This window comes from Chelonia mydas, chromosome 21, assembly GCF_015237465.2.
Source record: "Chelonia mydas isolate rCheMyd1 chromosome 21, rCheMyd1.pri.v2, whole genome shotgun sequence".
Lineage (NCBI taxonomy): Eukaryota > Metazoa > Chordata > Testudines > Cheloniidae > Chelonia > Chelonia mydas.
Genome location: NC_051261.2, coordinates 15,385,440 through 15,407,148, shown reverse-complemented (window position 1 = coordinate 15,407,148; position 21,709 = coordinate 15,385,440). Strand labels below are relative to the sequence as shown.

General features: G+C 56.5%; 1 protein-coding gene across 11 annotated transcripts in view; it reads right to left on the bottom strand.

The window, feature by feature from the left end:
- Positions 1 to 14,665: 14,665 nt before the first annotated feature.
- The window catches only part of NAV1 (neuron navigator 1), a 289,263-nt gene continuing 282,219 nt past the window's right edge, over positions 14,666 to 21,709 (bottom strand). For all 11 annotated transcript variants that reach the window (XM_043533526.1, XM_037884895.2, XM_043533524.1 and 8 more), the window contains one exon: positions 14,666 to 21,462. In XM_043533526.1, the coding sequence (XP_043389461.1) occupies positions 21,367 to 21,462 (96 nt within the window). In that variant the 3' untranslated portion in view covers positions 14,666 to 21,366. The remainder of the gene's footprint in view (positions 21,463 to 21,709) is intronic.

Genomic DNA, 21,709 nt, shown 5'->3' with positions numbered 1-21,709 from the left:
AAAGCACCAGGGTGAAAGGGGCTCCCTGACCCCTCTCCCCACCCAGGGATGGATAGAAGGGGGGGACAGCACCCAGGGGGGCAGCACCCAAGCAGCAGCCACTGCAGTTTGATCTCTGGGTCATCTGAGTGCATCCCCCGGTCCAGCGCCTAGGATCCAGGTCATAGCTCCCATTGGTGCAGAGTGGCTTGCATCTCTGGGAGAGATTAACAGGGGCTCCCAGCCCCATTGCTATAGGCCCAGCTCAGCCCACATATTGCCATCTCTCCTCCTCCCCCTACACTAGCGGTGAGTTCGGCTCCTGTCTGGCCAGAGCTATGCAGCTGTTTAGCAATCCCCTCCCCCTTCCCCAATGCACCCGGCCCCAGCAGGCTCCCATGACCGGGGGTCTCCAAACACTGGTGCAGAGGACGCAGGTTTCCTCAGATCCATGTGCGCTTTGATATAGAGGAGGCAAGTGAAGCTGGTACCGCACTGCAAGAACCCATAGAAAAGGGACATAGCAACACAGAGACCCCCCCACGCCATTGACTTTCCCTACTGATGAATTCAGCCCTCAATGGGGCTTGAATTACTGCAGTCTCGGGGTAGCCTGAGCTGTGGAACAGACCCAGCGCCGCCCAGCTACCAGTGAACAGGGAGTTCGGATGAACTCCAGCAACAGAACCCCGGCCAGCACCTACATTAGGGCTGAGCCATCTGGGGTCAGGGAGCAACAGTCTGTTCTAGGCAGAGTCTGAGGGGTTGATTCATTTCCCTCTAGGCACTGCCCTTGCAGACAGCCAGGGTGGAGGTCTGCCCCGGCTGTAATGAAATGGGTGCCGTCCCATTATTGAAATTGAAACACAGATTCATTACTCCCTTGGCGGCTGCTGCTGCAACGGAGCCAAGGGACTTTTCCACCGCCCAACGGAGGGTCCTTCAGCTCAAGCCAACGGTGAGCGATAAACAACCCTGATCTAGCCACCAGGCAAAGGGAGACAGGGCTGGTTTTTTTCCCTGTGCAGCCTGGAGTGAAAGGACCTAGCTGAGAGAGATGGTGATTGGGCCTTTTCTGTTCCCAGTCTTCCACTGCCCTGCGCTTTGGAGCTGTTCCTAGCTCTGCAGCAGACATTTAACTCAGCTTCCCCAAGGAGGAAGTCAGAGAACTGGCTTTGTCTTTGGGTGAGACGACAATCTGCTTGTGTTCATGCCACGATCACAAGGGAAGGGGTGATAACCTTGTATAGCAGCTCCCAATATCCCACCAGCGCTTTCATCCAGACACTACATTCAGCTGGGCCTCTTGCCCCCCGTTACTTCCAAGTGATACAGTGCGCTATTAAACATGTCCTGTTCCTCCCCAGAGGCAGCTGCATTTCAGCGGTCCCCACCTGGTGCTTGTCCATGACCTTGTCAAGTGTTTTGGCAACCTGCTGACTGAACAGTGCTCTGTGATCGAGGATGAGCTGATATTGTAACTGACCGCTCAGGGAGTCTCTGCGGGTGTAGATATATCAGGAATTCCTTTCCATGACGGCACAGTCCGGACCCAGCTGCAAGCCTCTTCCTTTTTGATCTGGTCACAGGTTCCGTCTGCCTTGCTCGGGGACTCTAACACAAACACAGGGAGCTGCTCTTTCTGCATGTGACCCGCCATGGGCCTGAGCCCTCTCCCATTCAAATCCATGGAAAGTCTCGGCTGAACTGGATCAGAACCCAAGTCCTTCAGAAGACTTACCACCTGGCAAAGCCACTGTCTTGGTTAAATCCTACCATGCTAAGGCAGTTCTCATTGCCCAGACACTTGCTTAAATTAACCTTCCTACTGCCAAGCATGGACATTTTCCAGCAAATCCCTTAGGGCCAGCTGGACCATGGACAGATTGGGAATGAATTTTGCCAACTGACTGGATCACCCCGGATCTGGTCTCCGTTGTGGAGTGGCCATTCCAGCTGCTGTTTCAATCATACCTGACTCAGCAGTTACATCATCTCTGCTCAGCCCTGTGAAGAGGACATGCCCGAAGCCCTGAGCTCTCCAGTGTCAGGGGCGGGGTGGGGCGGTTCCTTTTTCAGCTGATGCAGGCTCTGTTCCACCCTGTGCTTGGATGAGAGCGAGTCAAGGCTCATCAAAGTAACCCTTAACTTAGGGGAAAGATCACAGGGCTGGGAGCCAGGAGTTGGAGTTGAAAGCCCAGCTCTTCTGTTCACTGCTGCTTTTATGTCTGTGCATGGCACAGCCCTTATTACTGAGCCAGACCTCAGACCCCCAAACTCGGCAGCAGGGCAGTATCTGCTCTGCCTCCAGTTTTACAAATACATTAACGTAGGGGTTACATACAGTCACTTCAGGGCGAGTATGGAACAGTCCCAGTCTCATCCTCTCAGACAGAGGGCCTCTGGGGACTAACCCACTATGGGCTTGGCTAACCGGGCTGTAACGGGCTATACTCGCTCCTAGAACCCAAATCAGCAAAGCCTACGGCTGTCTAGCAAACCTTGTGCCCCCCCCGGCAAAGCCCATCACAGCTGCTCCAGTGGCTAGCACAGAGAGGGCCTAGCAGCTACTCTTGAGCCCCAGGAGCAGAGCTCTGTGCTTGAGACAGGAGGAGCGGTCGATGCGCTGGGGGGCAGGGAGAGGACACAGGGGCCCTAGGCAAATGGGAGGATTGGGCCAAAAGAAACCTGATGCGGTTCAACAAGGACAAGTGCAGGGTCCTGCACTTAGGACGGAAGAACCCAATGCACCGCTACAGACTAGGGACCGAATGGCTAGGCAGCAGTTCTGCAGAGAAGGACCTAGGGGTGACAGTGGACGAGAAGCTGGATAGGAGTCAGCAGTGTGCCCTTGTTGCCAAGAAAGCCAATGGCATTTTGGGATGTATAAGTAGGGGCATAGCGAGCAGATCGAGGGACGTGATCGTTCCCCTCTATTCGACACTGGTGAGGCCTCATCTGGAGTACTGTGTCCAGTTTTGGGCCCCACACTACAAGAAGGATGTGGATAAATTGGAGAGAGTCCAGCGAAGGGCAACAAAAATGATTAGGGGGCTGGAACACATGAGTTATGAGGAGAGGCTGAGGGAACTGGGATTGTTCAGTCTGCAGAAGAGAAGAATGAGGGGGGATTTGATAGCTGCTTTCAACTCCCTGAGAGGTGGTTCCAGAGAGGATGGCTCTAGACTGTTCTCAGTGGTAGCAGATGACAGAACGAGGAGTAATGGTCTCAAGTTGCAGTGGGGGAGGTTTAGGTTGGATATTAGGAAAAACTTTTTCACCAAGAGGGTGGTGAAACACTGGAATGCGTTACCTAGGGAGCTGGTGGAATCTCCTTCCTTAGAAGTTTTTAAGGTCAGGCTTGACAAAGCCCTGGCTGGGATGATTTAATTGGGGATGGGTCCTGCTTTGAGCAGGGGGTGGGACTAGATGATCTCCTGAGGTCCCTTCCAACCCTGATATTCTATGATTCTATGATTCTATGACAGGAGGGACCAGCATTCAAATCCTGTTGCTGACCCCCGCTAATGGCACGATATAAAACAAAACCGCCATGCTCCACATTGCTCACACAGATTGCTTGTCACACATTGGCAGGTTTGACCATTAAGGGTATGGCAAGGCCTAAGCACCACCTGAGGCTTCAAAATAAGACTTAAATATTGCCTCGTTCTTGTGCCGCACGGGAGTGAATGTTCCCCGCTGTGTCCCTTTCAGAGAGTTTCTTGGAGACCAGCTTTTGACTTGTGTCTAGAGGCAACCTTGCAAAGGCAAAGCAAATGGGCTTTGTGGCCTGATCTGTTTCTTTAGGATGAATCACAAAGGACTGGGTGGGTGGTTTTGTTATTTTTACTATAGAAATTCAGGCCTGGCCGATCCAGTTTTTCGGGGAAGACTCTACGGCGGCCTGGAGAACTGCTAAAACGATGACATCCCAGTGACAGCTGCCAGACTGAGATAGGAGGGGATTTCTATTAAAATATTTTAAAGCTCTTGGTTTGTTGTTAACTTTCATTTAACTCAAATGTCTAATAAACAGGTGGGGGAAAATCCTCTTTTGCTAAACATTCACCATTCTTGGTCAGTGGCACAGAACAGTCTAGTTTCCTGAGGGCTGTAATACTTTGGTCTCATGTTGGTTGCTAGGTGATCTTTGAGATGTAGGAGGTCAGACTAGCTGATTAGGTGGTGGTTCCTTCTGACCTTAAATTCTATGACTAAGCCCTATGGTCCCCAGGGGCACCCACTGCACTGATCTCTTCTGAAAACTCTGCCACTTCATGTCTGCAATTTCCAGTCCAGGCTGATGTACCTGCACTGCTTTGATCGGATAAGTCCAGCTCCAGCTCCAGCATAGATGAACCTTAGTCAGGTGCCTAAACGGGAGCTGAGGTCTTTACAAAATCTGCCTTTTAGGGGTCTGAGTGGGAGTTTAGCAGGGCCTAGACCTGGTGCTGGGGGCCCATTGCACAGAAGTCAATTTTTCCCAATGTCACCAGCACCAACCATTAAAAACAAAACAAACAAAAACCACATACACACCACGAGTCAGACATCTCCAAAGCATGAGATCAGCTTTTAAGACTCTCGGGATTTAAAAATCATCCCTGTTGGTTTCTGTTTTTGTTTTTTGCAATCTGCTTTCTGAGCCTTTGGGTCACATTTTACAGCTTTTGTCTGCAATCCCTAAGGCTGGACATTTGCTTTTCTGTTAAAATGCAAGCTGAGCTTTTGACTCAGTCACCTGACTCCAGGAGCTGGGACTTTAGGGAAAAACACCAAGTACATTGAGATTCCCTAGTTGGCAACACTATAGCAGAGGTTGGGCTTCGGATGCTAAGGCATTACGAGGCAGCTGCAGCAGAGCACGAGTGGTCTTGCACAAGTCCCCTTTAATAGGCTGGATGTGCTTTAGGATCAGTGTTTACTACTGGCATTCTCCTTCTACAAAGTATGCTCTAGACTAGCTCGACCACAAGCTCTGGGCTGGGTGCAGGAACCGCTGGGGGTGGCGGGCGGGCGGGTGTTCTTAGGCCAGAGCCTAAGGATCCCTTCTGGCCTTCAGCCTCTAGCAATCTATGAATGTTCATTTCATGTCACCAAGCCTGAGAGTCTGGACGGGGAAGAAATGACCAAGGAGGACTTAAGATGTGACATTAAAGCAAGGACACTTGACTGCAAGGGCAGGACATTTCATAACTTCGCAGCACTGGGGAATGCTGTCGTCCATCTTTCCATCCCTTGCAAAGAATCGTTGGGAAGGTTGAAACAGGGGCCTTAGAAGCTGGACGGTTTCCAAATGCGCGTGGCTAGGGAGCCATCTGCTGGCGGAAAGTTGCAGCGTGTCCTGACGAGTCCAGACTTGGGGCACTGGGTGTGGAGTTCAAAGGTGGGACCTCGAAAGCTTGTCTCTGTCACCAACAGAAGTTGGTCCAATAAAGGATAAAGACACCCACCCACATACACTGTCCTGGGCACAAGGGGATCAGCTGGAGATGCTGTGGGGACCCATGTCTCAGGTTTTCTGGCAATGTCATTTCCAGGTTTGAGTCTGGGGTATGGCTGATTCCTAGGAGCAGGCCTGCGTGGCACAGGGGGGTTCACGGCAATGCAGCCCTTTGGATGGGGAGCAGGGGAAGTAGCAGACACTTGGCTGAAGACAGCTGACCAGCAGGAAGGAGGGCAAGGTGAAAGTGGCATGGAAAAATGCCCACCAAATTTCCTGTGGCCCGTAAAGATCATCCTGGACTTGCCTTGGAGCAAAGCCCCGAGGAGTCTCCATAGTGCTGGCACACAACAGATCCAGCCAGAGGGTGGTGGTGCCAGGAAAGGATTAGCGAGTAACTCCTTTACCTGGGCAAATCCAACAGCATTGCCAGGGTCACCCTGGGAAGGGGTGGGAGGAGGTGCCTAGGCTGGCAAATAAATGTGCCTGTCTTGTGAGCACTGAGGAGCTGACTCAGCACTGGTGCACGCCTAGGGGCTGGCAATAGCAGGCTGTCTTCAGCTAGCGCCCCCCTGTTGGCAGTTGCTCCGGCCCTGCGGTGATCTGCTTCTTCTGGTGACTCAGCCCTCCAGCCAGGTCACCCCTCCAGACACACAGCCCAGTGCATAGCAGCCCAGCATCCTCACAAGACCTCTTCGACCCCAGCTCTGGGTTCAGTGGTCCTCACCCCCTTCTCCTGGGCGTTAAGTCATCCTTACCCCCTTACATCAGGGCTTCACGCCACCTTCCCAGGGGCTGGAAGAGGAACCCAAGCCCACCCTCTGCACCGGGTTCCAGTCGAGGGACCCTGGGACGAGCACCCACGGTCTGTTACATCAGACACCTCCTCGCTCCTCCTCTAGCCTTCCTGCAGTCCTTTCCCCAGCCCCTTCCTGGCCCCTTTGTAACAACCGGCACCTCCTAGGGCTTCTCCTGTGCATCAGGGCAGCCACAGCAGCTCGCTCCAATCCTGCATCTCCCAAGTATTTCCCCTCCCCGCCACGTTCAGGCTTCCTCTTTGCCATGCAGGAGCTTTCTTGTTCCCCACAGGTCTCCCCACTCTCGCCCACCCCAGGAGGGTCTGCGGAGTTCTTCTCTCTCTCCCTGCAGACCACCGAATATCAGTCCAGCCCCTCGGCTTTCTTGTCACTGTCTCTTGGGCTTCACTGCCTGACTGCCTGCAGCTTCCCCCTGGCTCAGGACTGCCCACCTCTGGCCCCAGACACCCCCAGCCTCCCTCCTTGATCAGGACTCTGGGGCTCTGGCTCCAGGCCTCCTACTGCCTTTGGCCCAAGAGCAGAAACTCCCAGCTGCCTCTACCCCTTTCTCTCTCTCTCCTAGGTCGCTTCCCTGGCCTCCTTCTCACTGCCCTGTGCCCTTCCTTTCTGAAGACCCAGCTCCTCTCCAGCTAGGGTTGGTCACCAGTTGTGCCCTGCACCCTTCAGGTGCCACCCAGTGGCCTAATTGGGCTATTAACTCCTGGTTAACCAGTGCAGGGTTTACACCTGGGGCTGGATTAGCTCTCCTGATTTCAGGGGCTGGTTGGGAAGTGAAGGAAGAAGGCACAGAGGAGACGTTTCGTTCCTTCTGGGGCCAGAGGGACTGGATCCCTCTGGGGAGCGGCACTAAGGGAAGGGGCTTTCCCCCTCCAGGCTGCTGGTTTGCATACAGGCTGGGTGAGTAGCCCCTGAACGCTGCCCCGTGTCAGGAGGTGAGTCAGCGGCCATGGGGAAATGTGGGGCTGTTAATACACTGCGGGTTCCCAACGCACAGAGGGCTGTGCCGCAGTGCCGCCCGGGCACGGCATCTGGCAGGGAGCAGCAATGCCCACAGGGGCTGAATGCGACTGGCGTTTGCGGATCTTGGTGGGCAAGTTCCCAGCATGCGGCTGCAGATGGGAGTGTGTATGGCCATGCGTGAGTGTGTGTCTGTGAGTGTGTGTGACTTGGTCGGAGCTGGCGCTGGGAGGGCAGGAAGGTGGCACTGGCTGGCCTGTAGGACGTAGTGGAACAAGCTTCTCCACCCACACATGCGCTGCCCTCCCTCAGCGATAGCCCTGACCCATGTGCCCACGGCTAGGGGTGACCCAGGTGTTTGGCAGCCATGCCTGGGCACTGCCCCAAAAGGTGCCCATTGTGACACCAGCCTGCTATGAAATGTGCTCAGAGCCACCAACTCTGTTCCCCAGAGGTCAGTGTGTAGCTGTCCTGTGGCAACACCATCCATGGCAACAACCGTCACCATCAGCCCTCTGAGCCACCCAAAGACCTTCCCCGCAGGGCTGGTCCCGGGACGGCCTGGAGCACTGGGGTAGAGGAGTGCCCAGGAAAGCAGGACCCCCCCCTTCCCACGGCCAGTCAGCCCTGCCCGACCTCCCCCTGGCTCTGGGCTCGGCTGGCCACCTGGCCTGGGCAGCTTGTCACAGCTCCTGGAAACGCCCGGTCAGATCTCCGGGGGCAGGCGACAAAGAGCTGGGGCAGAGCGTGCTCCCCAGAGAATGGGGCGGGACTGATGGGGAGAGAGAAGTGCCCCTACGCGGCTCTCTTGGCAGAGCGCTCGCTCACGGCGCAGGCGGACAATGGGGCACGTCAGGCTGGTGCCAGCTCCTGGTAGATCTAGGCCTGCTCCCCATCACATCCACATGCTGGATTCCTGCTCCCCATCACATCCAAACCCTGGATTCCTTCCCCCCCCGGGCAGTCAGGCTCCAGAGCTTGGCACTCAGCCACTGTGCCCTCTAGCTCGGGGCCGGGCCATCACTCACGCAAGCAGGGGTGAAATCTGAGTCACTTGGACTGCGGCAGTCTCAGCGTTTGGCCAACGCCTGACGGTGGGACTGGAGCAGCTTGGCACGGCCGTGCAAGAAACTTTGCCGCCGCTGGAGTTGGGCGAGAACTGAAGCATTAGCTCGGATCACCTGAGGGGCTGTGTGACGAGCTGGCTGCCTGGGACAGTGCCCAGCGCCAGAGAGCTGGATAGCCATAGGGCAGCAAGGCCGGATTGCATCTCCAGGGGTCCATCCGCTCGGGGCAGGAGGATGGGAAAGCTGGGAGGGCGGGTGCCGGTGTAATGGCATAAACTGCTCCCTGGCAGAAGTTCCTATCTAGATTGTACTGATAGGGGCTGGGTCTGCGGGACACCAGGGCAGAAACAGGGGGGTCTGCGGGTCATGGGGAATGGGCTGTGGGACCCTGGGGTAGGGGCAGGGGGGGTCTGTGGGACCCTGGGGTAGGGTCTGAGGGGTCTGCGGGACACCAGGGCAGAAACAGGGGGGTCTGCGGGACATGGGGACTGGGCTGTGGGACACTGGGGTAGGGGCAGGGGGTCTGTGGGACCCCGGGGTAGGGTCTGAGGGGTCTGCGGGACACCAGGGTGGGGGATGGGGTCTGCAGGACACGGGGATGGGGTCTGGGGTCTGTGGGAGACTGGGATGGGGGCCGGGGTCTGTGGGACACCGGGGCAGGGGCAGGGGGGGTCTGCAGGACACTGGGATGGGGCAGGGGGGATCTGCGGGACACCGGGACAGGGGCCAGGATCTGCGGGGCACCGGGACAGGGGCAGGGGGGCATCAGCTGGACACCAGGATGGCGGCCCAGGGGTCTGTGGGACACCAGGATGTGGGTCCAGGTATCTGTGGGACACCAAAATAGGGGCCAGAATCTGTGGGACACCAGGACGGGGGCTGGCGTCTGTGGGACACTGGGATGGGGACCGGGGGGGTCTGCGGGACACTGGGATGGGGGGCCAGGGTCTGCAGGATAATGGGGTAGGGGGTCTTCAGGGCACCAGGATGGGGGGGTCTGTGAGACACTAGGACGGGGGGTCTGCGGGACACTGGGGTGAGGGCCGGCTCTGCGTGATGATGGGTCCTTGGGCTCCCTGAGCTCAGCAAGTGCCTGGAGAGTCCCTGTATCTTTGCACCTGGCTCACTAGGCTCTGTGCCTGGGGACACGGAGGCCCCAGCCCTGAGTCACTGTTGGGCGTCCAGCCCTGGGCGTCCCTTAGAGAGCAGGGACCCCACGGGGAAAGCATGCCTCGCACCGGCACATTGCTCCATGGGCTGAGCCTGTGGGAGGCGGGGGACCCTGTTGGCTCCTCCCCCACGAGTGGCACGGTGGCAGCTGCACGGTGGCCCGCCGAGAGCTTTGCTGGTAGGGCCTGGCGTGGGGTTTGCTCAGAGAACGTGGAGGCAGCTGGCAGAGGGACAAGGGAGCAGAAGGCGGAGAAGAGACAAGCGGGTCCGGCTGAGAGCACTTTGCAGTCGTGTACCAGTGCCTGGCTGCTGCAGTGGGGGCCGGGGAGCCAGCTGAATGGACACACAGGCAGCCGCAAGACGCAAACCACCCCTGCGTTTAGACGCAGAGCGAAGCCCTGTCCCCCCCGGGGGCGGCTGTGTTCTGCATGGGCTGTGAGCTGCGGCTTTTAGACGACAGTGTCTGGTCCACCTGCGTCCCTCTGGGAAGGCTGTAGGGGGCGCTGCCTCTCCAACTCCCTCCCCGGGGCATGGGGGGCTCGGCCCCGCAGATGCTGGTCTGAGCAGCTGTCGCTTGTACGGTCACAGCCCCGGTGACCGCAGTAGCTGCACGGCTCACAATCTTTACCCCACTTACCCTCACATACGCCCGGGAGGCAAGGCGATGCTATTAGTCCCATTGTACAGAGCGGGGACACTGAGGCACAGAGAGGCTAAATGACTTGCCCAAGGTCACGCAGGGAGTCTGACAGAGCAGGGACTTGCACTTGGCTCTCCCAAGTCAGTGCCCTAACTAGGGGGCCCAGCTTTCCCTTTCCCTCCGTCCCTGCTGGGCTGTGGGAGCTCTAGAGATAGGTGCTTGAGCGGAGTGGGGGAGAACGCCCAGTGCCTGCCCCTGCCAGCGTGTGACGCCAGCCAGGGGGCGTGTGGGCGTGGGAGGGGTGCGTGACACAGGGGTTTAGTTGCGTGTTGCACCATAATTGAGCTATTTGCTTGGGCTCTAACTGGGGATCCTGCCTGCAGGCCTGCGTCCTCACAGGGTCTATGAGATAAACCAGGTCTTTACCAAAGGGCATGGGAGAGACAACTGCCATCCTGTGTAGCCGAATCACCCCTCCAACCTGCATCTGGGCAGGGTGTGCCCCACCACAGGCCTCTCCCACTCACCCACCTCGCCTGCAGCAGCTCCCCGTCGGGGCGTGGCACGCACTGATGGTGGGGCTCGCCCCTGTTTGCAGGCGGCCTGGGTTGCCATCACTGATGAAACTACCATGCTGGGCGGGGACTGCTTGTGATCATGGGACCAGGCAGTTCAGGGACGGGACTCACACCTCCAACTGCAGTGTAGACGCACCCTGAGTATGCCTCTGCGGAACGTGGGGCAGGGCTGCTGCAGGGGGGACATAATTAGTGGGTGTTGGTCCTGCTTTGAGCAGGGGTTGGACTAGACGACCTCCTGAGGTCCCTTCCAACCCTGATCTTCCATGATTCTATGATAGTGCTCAGATTCTGCTCACCTGGGGGTATTAAAAACCCCAGGGCACTTTTCACTTTTGTTGTCCTGGCTCAAGTGGAGTTTGAGGAACTCCATTCCTGCTTCCTACTTTCCCCTGCCGTTTTCATTGGCTACAATGGTAAGTCCCATCTGTCTGCCACCATCTCTGTGGGCGCTTGATCTTGGCACGTTTCCTCTCTCCCCGTGCAGCAAAGGAGCAGAGATTGATTTCTGTAAGAATCCAAAATGTATTGCCCGATGAGATGAATACTGACTGGTGAGAAACCAAAGTCAGCGTGTAGCTCGGGGTGAGATCTCCACCGTCACTGACAGCAGGACAGAGCTGGCGGGTTAGTTACCTAATGAATAGGGCAGTAATTTGCTCCTTCCTGGAGGGCTGTTGGTGGTGGTGCTTGGCCTGCTCGGCCAGAGAGCACGAACACACCCAGCGGGGCTGGAAACCCTGTCTCCCAACCCCCTTGGAAACCGAGATGCCCAGTGGGAGGGCTGCAAACCACCATGCATGATGAGTCCCGTGCAGCACACCGAGAGGCGCGTGGAGGCAGCTGAGCTCTCCCTGGTTAACACCATCCCGGGCTGCCTTCTCACTGAGCTCCGAGCTTGGAAGCAATAGAATCCGACCGACTGTTCAGCCCGATCACGTGCAAAGGTTCCTGGGTACGTGGGGTTTCACAGGGCTGTTTACCTGCCTCTGGGACAGGGTGGCCGGCACTGTGAATGTTTGCAAGGGGCTTTGAGGGCCTCAGAGGAAAGGGTACCTAGATACAGGCAGCTCTACATGAGCGTGATCAATGGTGGCATCCCAGTCACTAAGCAAGGGTGGGCCAAGTTGATCATGTGGGCTCTTGGGCTTACCCAATATCATTTTGGAAGAGTCCGTAAGGCATGTGTCACATGACTGGATGAACAGCTGCAGAATTGACCCAAAAGCAATTACCAGTGTCTGCCTCCAGAGTGCCCCTTGCAGCACCCTGCAGCACCAAGCGCAGGAATGAGCCATGACCACGCATCATCATGTAGGCCACAGATCACGGCCCTCCTGGCTCGCTGGTAGGATTCAAACGCAGGACACGGTGGGTGGAACGCATGGGGAATCTCCCTTAGCCTGAGCAGTGCTGGGGCTTATAACTCTGGTGGCTGCCTTTAGCCACGGGGGGCAACCTAGCCCCCAAAAGAGCAGTCAGCTGGTCACGTAGCTCTACTTCCATTCACATACACACCCTCCTCTGGTGGAAAAATACACCAATGAACACAAACAGGAGTGGAAACGGCGAATATTAAAAAATAGGCTGCCAGGGGATGTTGCCAAGCGTGGCCTTTATCCCTACAGCAGTGCTGCCAGCTTCAACCTGCGGCCCAGGGAACACTTGGTGAGCCCACAATGACAAACGGGTTGAGAACCACTGATCTAGTCTGACGTCCTGCATAACACAGGCTGGAGAATGGCCCCACAATCATTCCCAGAGCAGATCTTTTAGACAAACATCCCATCTTGATTTAAAAATTGTCAGTGGTACACAATCCACCACAACCCTTGGCAAATTGTTCCAGTGCTTAATTACTCCGTTACAAAAATGACACCTTATTTCCAGTCTGAATTTGTCTAGTTTTAACCTCCAATCATTGGATCATGTTAGACCTTCCTCTGCTAGGCTGAAGAGCCCATTATTAAACATTTGTTCACCCTGTAGATATAGCCTGTAATCAAGTCACCCCTTAACCTTTGTTCGTTTGTTTACTAAGTCAATTCAATCTATCACTCTCAGACAGGTTTTCCAATCATTCCCAGGGCTCTTCTCTGACCCCTCTCCAATTTATCAACATCCTTCTTGAATTGTGGGCACCAGAACTGGCCACAGGATCCCAGCAGCGGTCGCACCAGTGCCAAATACAGAGATAAAATAACCCCCCTGCTCCGACTCGAGATTCCTGTTTATGCCTCCCAGCCTGATGAACAGCTCTCATTCTATGCAGTACAGGGCAGTGCTCGCTGGCCTAATTCCCTTCCCCATTACAATATGACAGTAATTACTAAGGGCGTCAGAATCCACCTTCTAGATCAAGGGGTGGGGTGGGGCTTAGAAGCAGGGCCCCCCCGGGATAAATAGGACCAAGAGACAGACAGTACAGGAGATAAATTTATTGAACTTCCAAGGTGTTAGACAGATGACCCCAGAGGAGACATGCCCTTTGGTGTGACTGGCTGGGGCAGCAAGAGATGAGTCGGTGGCAGGTTGTATTTTGCTCTATGTCTTTATTATTATTATTATTTTAAAAGCCTATTTCTGGCTTTGTCTTCTTCTTCTTCTTCTTCAAATTTTTAAACTTAAGTAAAAACGATTCATCTTGGAAACAGTCCAGCTCGTGTTGGTGTCCCATGATTGTTTCCGCAGCTATGTACAATGTCTGACTCGCGGTTTTTTGTCGTGTCTACATCAGGTATAAAATGGAGCAAGTCTACAAAGAATCTCTTCAAGAAGGAAAGGGGAAAGCAAAGAAAGACAGGAGAGAGAGAGAGAGCAGTAGAAATTTGGACCAAAATCTTAAGAGAAATTTAAAAAGTGCTATAAAACCCCCTCCGCAGGAATACCATGCAGTTCAGAAACACAGAACCTCAGCAATTACACAGCTCATCTAAAACAGGAATTCATCCATTTCAGGGGTTTTTTTTAATTCAATAAAAAAAAGGTTTGTTTGTTTTTAATAGAAAAAAGCTAACCTCGTAAGGTTTAGGCCACCCGTCAGCAGTCGCTAATGGGCCAAGGAGACACAAGACTTTGGAGGAATCCTAAATTCAGCCCCGGATGTAGTGCAGCCCAGGCTCGGGCTCACGGGGGGGAGAGCAGAAGGAAAGGTTAATCAATGTCTTTGGCAGGGGAGGTGGGGAAGGGAGGTCAGGTTGGCCAATGGTTGGATGAATTAGTGCAATTGTCAGCTTTCCCAACAGCCTCACTCCGGCCTTCCGCAGGCATCAATGCCCTGGGTATCTTAGCACCAATGCTCCAGGCAGAACCCGGAGAAACCAGCCACCATCCCTTTGGCTTCCTCATGGACTGATGGGTGGAATTCCCACAATCTCTGCCCCCCATATTGTTTTTTGCAAAGCAGGGGCTGAAGTTAGGACAGCGTCAAAGGTTGGCCCCACATTCCCACCGCTCTGTCCCCTGCAGGCTAAAGGAGGCAGCCAGCACTGACGCCCTCTCTGCAGGGCTGGAGCATCATGCCCTGGGGTGTGTTTGCTCTCCCGGGTGTCCTCTCTCCCCTGCTGCGCCCGTATGCAGGGCCAGATCCTCAGCTGGTGTAAATGGGCAGCGCTCCACTGAAGTCCACGTCTGCTGACCTGCACCGGCTGAGGAGCTGGCCAGTAAAATGTAATTAGCACTTTGGCATCTCCAACCTGGCATCCCTCCTTGCTGAGGCTAGTCTTATATACCATAGCCCTGCAGGCTCAGTTCCCCTCTCACCCACCCCACTGTATTTCAGGAGCAACCCCGCTGGGCTCGATTTCCCTCTTGCTCACTCTGGTGTAAATCAGGAGTAATGCCATTAAAGTCAATCCCCTCTCCCCCCGGTAAAAGTGAGGACTTGAGCCTGTTTCTTTAAAATCCTCCCTCGAGAGGGTCAGCTCAGGCCTTCGGGCCTTGCCCAGCAGGCGTGAGTGGACAGCGCGCCATTGCTCTCCCTACATCGAGCGCCGAGCTCCCTTGATTATGGGGTGCCTGGCGGGGGTGGGGGGGAAGGCAGGGGAGCCTAACTTGAATTCGGAATGGAAACCATAGCTTGCGGCGGAGGCAGGGGCAGAGGAAACAGTTGGTTCCAACTCTGGGTGGGACTTTATTCCACCCCCAACCCTCTGCCTGTCCCTAGCACCTGGCCACTTCCTAGCGATGGCCTGGAAAGCTCCATGGTGGATGGACAAGGGCTGCTCCTAGGGACGGAGCTGGACTACGGGCAACAGCCAAGGGTCTCCGGGAGTGAGGCACCAAGATGCAGTTGAAGGGGAGCTGGGGGGCTCATGCCCTTAGGCTCCTTTTAAACACCCACCCGTAGCCTGTCAGAAATGGGCCTCTCTCCCCACGAGCTCTCAGCATCAGGCCCCTGAAGCCCTCCTGTCCCCTGTGTTGCCCCCTCTAGCACCGCTGTTCCTGCAGCCCATGCAAGGGGGCAGGTGGGGGGCAGTCCCAGTCTGATGGGGCAGGGCTCGTGTCCCCCCGCCCCGTCCTTGCTACTGCCCTATAGCGATTGCTGGGCAGGTGTCTCATACAATCAGAAACATGAGTCGGCACAGCACAGTTATTCACACATAGTACAAAAAAGGACAGACAGGCGGGGCCGGGCCCCGTCCAACTCACTCGGGGCCTCCGGGTACAGTGCTATTTACAGCGTGTCCTTATCCTACAGAGTGAACAGAAAAGGCAAACGAGAGAAAACCCCAGTGTCGAGTCCAGCATGCGGCAGGTAAATCACTGTGCAAAGCACCAGGCTCATACGGACACAGAGCGGACAGACAAGGACCAGGGCTTATCCCATAGAGACACATTGGCAGAGAAGCCGCCCATGCCATGCAGCTGCTGCTTGGTGGCTTGGCTGGTTTAATACGCTACCTCTTGGCTCTTCCTTCCTCGCCAGGAATGGGAGCGTGCCACCTGCTGGCTGGCACAAAGCTGGATGCCAGCGCTAGATGCCAAGGGTTGATTCAAACCCTACAGAATGCGGCTAGGTCCCTGCCACCCAACTGGATCATACCCAGCCCAGCACTGGTGCACTGACAGGGACGCCTGGCCACGGTGAGGAGGGTGAAATACTGCGTGCGGTTGGGCAAGAAATTAAGGCCTAGGGCCCCGATCCTCAAAAGGGATTCAAGTGTCTCACGCCCACTGAAATGAAATGGGGACGAGGTGCCTACGCACCTGGGAGAGTCTTGGCCTAGGCAGGTGTTTCCCCCCCAAGAGTGACAGCTGCTGAGCGCCTTCAAACCCAGGTCTCCAAAACAGAAGCCACAAAGAGTGTAAAATATCAGGGGGGGAGCCGTGTTAGTCTGTATCCACAAGAACAAGGAGGAGTCCGGTGGCACCTTAAAGACTGGCAGATTTATTTGAGCAGAAGCTTTCGTGGGTAAAAACCATGCATCTGAAGAAGTGGGGTTTTTATCCAGGGAAGCTTATGCTCAAATAAATCTATTAGTCTTTAAGGTGCCACCGGACTCCTCGTTGAAAGAGTGTAAAAGAAACCTCTGGGGGGGGGGGAGGGGGGTCACTGGATTCCAGGGGGGATTTAATTACCCAGCCACCTGTGTTGCCAAACACCGAAAACCATGCTGGGTCAGAGCGGCATCTACGTCCCGACACGGGGCAGCCTGGGCCCAGAATACGGCACCTCCCTGTGAGACAGGGCCCAGCTGCCCAGTGCGGCTCCAGCTCTGAATCCAAACGTGTGGGGGTGGTTTGATCTTGGGTTCTGCATTAGGCAGAAAGATGCCAACAATTTTTCTTCAACCATGGCCCAGAAACCAATGGGAGTCAGGCACCGAAATACTTTTGAGGCTCTCGACCTCGGTCTTGCTGTGAGTTTGTACAAGCGCCAGGCCCGAACGGCTCTCTGGCTGCTCCTATAACGTCGGTGTTAATAGCAAAGCAAGGGGATTGAGAGAAGAGCAATTCTGGTGAGAATGGAGCTGGAGAGATGAACAGTAGGGGAAGAATGATGAGAACCCAGTATTAATAGCTTTGCTAAGTGGTGGCGAAGACACAGCGAGGCCCTTCCAATTGCCTGTGACTCTTGGAAAGGCGCTGAGCCCACGGAAGAGGAGGAATCATGTGGGTTGGGACTGTGGGAGCTTTGAGCAAAAGCAAATTTCTCAGCAGCAAGAGGGATCAGTGTGGAACGGTCGCCCTGGGGCAGAGGTGGCTAGGCCATTGCTTGAGTCATTTAAGATCACGGAACAAAACTCTGGAGAACAGGGCCTGCGGGACAGACTAGATGGGACACCCCAGGCCGTTCCCCATCTCTGTCCACACTGATTCTACCACCATTGTTAAGAGCCATGGACATCATCTGTGCCCATGTCGCTTCACCCCTGCCACTGGACCCTTGGCTGGCGCAAAGTGCCGCAGCAATGCTCCAATGCGGCTGGACCGATTTCCATCGGTCGAGGGGCTGGCCCCTAACATCAGGGGACCCGGGTGAGGTAAAGCTCATAGCCAAGAGTACCAAAAACCAGCGCCCAAGACAATCACCAGGGGGGATTGTGCACATTAAACCAGCCAATGGAACCTTCTGCTTCAGCCAAACCGATCCCTTCAGCCCCCCCGAGTTCCCAGGGTTGTGCATGCAACCCCCACATATTGGGTTACATTGACAGGGTGTACATGTCCACGATCACACACACAGGGAGTGAAGCAAGCACCTTAGATCTGCACACAACACTGCTGCAAATCCCTGGCAGCACCGGTCCAAGGGTCTGCCCTTGGGAGGGTCACAGACTTCAATAGGAACGCCCCCCCGCGCCTACACACATGGCGTCTGGTGGGGGGCGGGGAATTGCACCAGCCCAGATTTTCCTTACATCGAAAGGCCTCTTGGGTTGGTTTTAAGCCCCCGGAGAGCATTAGGGACAGAGAGATTCTGTGCACAGGCCTTGGCCATACCCAGCAGGCGCCGTGTGCCAGACTGCCCAAGCCCTGCACCCGGAGATAGCATGCGACTGAGAAAGGCAGGTCGGGTGTTGTTTTGTGTCGTCTCCGAGCAAAAGCAAACCGGAAAGATAGTAGCACCTGCCTCCTGCCAGAGACACCCTTTGGGAAGGCAGGGCAGTGGGGCCAGAGCCCTTTTCAGAACCGTGGACACGGTTGCATCTGCCCCTCCAGGCCGAAGGCACGGCAGCTGATTGCACTCTGCCCGTGACACGTTACTCCGCACGGACAACCGCCAGCAGCACCAAAGTTCGCCCTTGCTCCCCGCTGCGGGGCTGCCCATCGAGACAGGAGCCCAATGCCCTGCCCTCCCCACCAAGATGCCAGGCTGCTGCATCTGGCCAGATCCACAGGGGCTCCAGGAACCACCAGCACTAGGCACTGGTTTCCCTACCCCACACTCCATCACCACCAGGGTGAATTCAACACAATAGGCTGCAGGATGGGGAGAGTGGAGCGACTGCTCTCCTCCACTCGTGCATTGTTCACCAGCGCGAACCCATAGCCACCTCCCCAGCACAGGCCGCAATCTGCATGGGACAGCGTAGGCAGCTGGGCAGGGCTGGCCCATGGGATCAGACCTGTCAAGAGACAAGGCTGGTGCAGCAGCTCTGGCTGTGGGTGGCACCAGGTGGACCGCGATAGGGCCAGGAGTTTGCCTAGAGGATGTATTTGTAGGTCATGTCCACGGTCACGTAGGGACGGGGTGGATTTTCTGTCACTCGGAGCCTTGAAATCGTGACTGGGTGTCTCTCTACATGATCTGCTTGAGCCCAACCATGAGCTTTGGCCGGCGGCAGGAATCCCTGGGTGAGGGTCTTTGGACCCCCAGAAGCGTAAGCAGGGTCCTGGGCTCCAACAGGCTCCTGGAGGCTGAGAGACCTGATCCAGAACTGCCTGGTTACGGACACTCACGAGACCCGGCTCACGGCTAGCAACGACGTCAAACCCGAGCACAGTGGGCAGAGGCCAAGGATGCATCTCTGTTAGCAGCAGGCACCCCCCCAAGTCATGGAGCCGGCCAGGGATCGATCTAGCCCAGCCCATGGGGAGCTGGGGTGAGAGCTAGCCAGAGCCCAGCACTCCACAGCAGGGAGTGCGGTGGGGCTAGGACCGAGCTCCCAGTTCGGCTTTCCTCCCTGCTCGCCGGAGAGCGGTGCAGGCCTCGGCGGTCCCTGAACGTACATCGGTGGAACATTTAGGCAGGACAGGAGCACCGCAGGCACCAGCAGAGAAGTGGGGTTAAACACGCCCACCCTCCCTTCCCCTGGTCACACACATTGACTCAGTTTGGCGCTCCTGGGCTGGGGCCCAGTCACGTACCCAGTGCTTTGGGCAACACGTGCCCTTGCCTCATACACTCCAGGCTGCTCTGTCGGCCCCCGCACCAGAGGTAATAAGGCAGCATTGCAGCACCATGGTTGCCCCCCTTCCACAGCCACCTCTTCTGGCTGTGCAGTTGCATATTTCTTTTGCAGGTCTTGGCTCGGATCTTCACAGCTTGCAGGGACAGCAGCGCAGATTCAGTCCGCAGCACGAGGCGGGGCAGCTTCCCAGACGGGGGCTTCTGCTCCCTGGGTGGTTCTGGGTGAGGGAAGGGACATGCCTTCGCCTGCGGCTCAGCTTGAGTGGCTCAGGCTGAATTCCAAGCAAGCCCACAGGCCGCTTGCCGGAGACTCAACCCGAGGTGCTAGTCTGTCTCGATTGCTAGGAAACAGCACCCGCTGGGCTAAGGTTATCCCTCGGGCCAGGACTTACTGGGCTCCTGGGCTGAGCATATGAATGGCCCTGGGGGCGTAGTTACCTAGAGGATGTGTCTGCACATCACCAAGTCCCATGGTCAGCTAGGGCCGGAGTACGTTCTCCAGACCTTGCAGCCTTTAAATCAAGACTGGGTGTCTCTTTCTAAGCCATCACGCACAAGCTGTGAGCTGGATGCAACAAGTGGGGGATGGGGGCGGGGGGGGGGGGGGGAGTCCTCCAGCCCGTGGTAGGTAGGTGCTGAGCAGAGATGAGAACGGTTCCCTCTGGCCTGAATGGCTAGAGATGCTATCTCGGGCTATTTCATGGCCTTCTGATGTCCAGAAAGCTATCGATGACAGATGCGGGATGATGCCATCCAAACCAACTTGGGACTCCTGAGACGAGAGACCCCTGCACTGTACTGCACCACCAGCGGTACTGAACCCACCCCATGGATGGACCTAAGCCAACGCTCCCAGCCTGTCCTGGAGCCTGGGGGAAACAAGGAAGGGCTTTCCAAGGGTGTTGGCTGGGGGAGTCGAAGGGGGCTCTTTCACGGGTTCCTCCGCCGCCATGCATGGAGGAGGGAGGCCCATCTGCTGCCTGCCCCTTGTCTAGATGTCTCCTAAGGGCTACTGAGATCTCTGTGCTGGACATGGAGACGTGAAGTGAGATCTCTGCCTGCGCTAACCACACATGGAGACATGGCACAGGCAGGGCCTCCTCTGCCAGCCCCCTCGCCTCAGTGTCCCGTCACCCTCTACCCTAGCCAGGCGAGAACGGGCATGGGGGACGGACGCTACCAGCTCTGCTGGCTTGGGGGGAGATTGTCACCATCTCTGGCTACTCCCTCGCACTTGAGTTGCCAGGGGCCGCAGCGACCCTGTCTCTCAGCTCCCCCTGCCAGGGCCTGGCTCCCAGCTACGGGCATCTTGTGCTTATAGAAGATGGGTGTCACAAAGTGGGGGGTGAGGAGGGGAACCCCCCCCCCCCCAGCCAGTTGTGCTTCTTTGTGAGCATCGTGCTGCCGACTGAAGCCATGCTGAGCCTGCCAGGAGCTGCGAGGGGGGAATCAGTTACTGGAGAGCATCCAGTCAGCACCAGGTTCATCACCGAGAAGAAACCAACAGCTACAAAAATAAATGAGTCAAACGGAAATGAAAACAAGGAATCGACTCAACGCAAGGCTGCCCGCTCCTCCTCGGGCCGCAGCAACGGGGAGAAAAGAACCAGACCCAAAGAGGAACAAAGGAAGAGCTGAACTCTGTCCAAATCAAATAGGAGGGTGGGGGGGTGGGGGGAAAGAATATAACCAAAGCAGGGTTTATTGGGAAGTCCTGGTTTAAATGACTGTCATGCAGATTAAATAAGGGATGTACAAAGACAGAGCTGAGAGTCCGCCTCCTTCTCCCAGGCCTTCGCTTGCACTGGAGTTTGTGGGGCGGCTGGCGCGGGAGACAGTGAAACCCGGTGCCCGGCGGGTCCCTGGCAGCGTGACTCAGACACTTCCATCAGGGATTTGTTCTTCTCTTTGCCCCACAGATTGTTTCATTAAAAAAAAAAAAAAAAATCCTCTTGTTCTGGGGCTGCATGCTCCTCCCTGCCCCCGAGCCGCACCCTGGGAGGGGTTCCGCGGGGTCCCCGCCCCACGCAGGGGCCTGCCCGTGGGTGCCGGGGAGTCTGCGTTGGCTGCATTTGGCCCCCAGCCCCCAGGAGTTTGCGACAGAGACAGAAAAACCAAGAAGAGAAACCAGGATTCTCCTACCGCCAGTCAGGCTGGGAGGCGGGTGCCTTGCGCTCTCTCGTGGGCCGAGCCCCACTGCCCCCATGCCCCAAGGGGACGTGCCAGAGCCCCGCGTCCCCGCCGCTTTCTAGCCCTGGCCGCGCACTCCCAGGAGACCAAACAAAAAGCAAAACCAGCTGGCGGGGATGCTGACAGCCGAGGGCGGCGAGCTCCCCTCTCCGGTGCGGTGCGGCCTCACGGCGTCGGCTGCAGGTTGGGATCCACCAGGGTCTCTCGGTCTGGAGACTCTATGTAGTTGGCTGCTTCCTGGAGCTTCAGCAACATGGCCATCTGCGCAGGAAGCAAGGGCACCGAGAGCAGCTCAGCCAGGCGCGTCCGCAGCGGGGCACAGCCAGCGCCCCCCACACCTGACCCACAGTCCCCCTCGCCCTTGACTGTCAGCCAGTCCAGTCCAGCTCTGCGGATGGCCCGCCAATCCTGCCCCATGGCTACTCCACTTCTGCCCCAGCTCTCCCAGAGGCCCCCCACTCCTGACCTGCAGAGTCCCCACTCCACGTTCCCATCCTTCAGCTGCAGC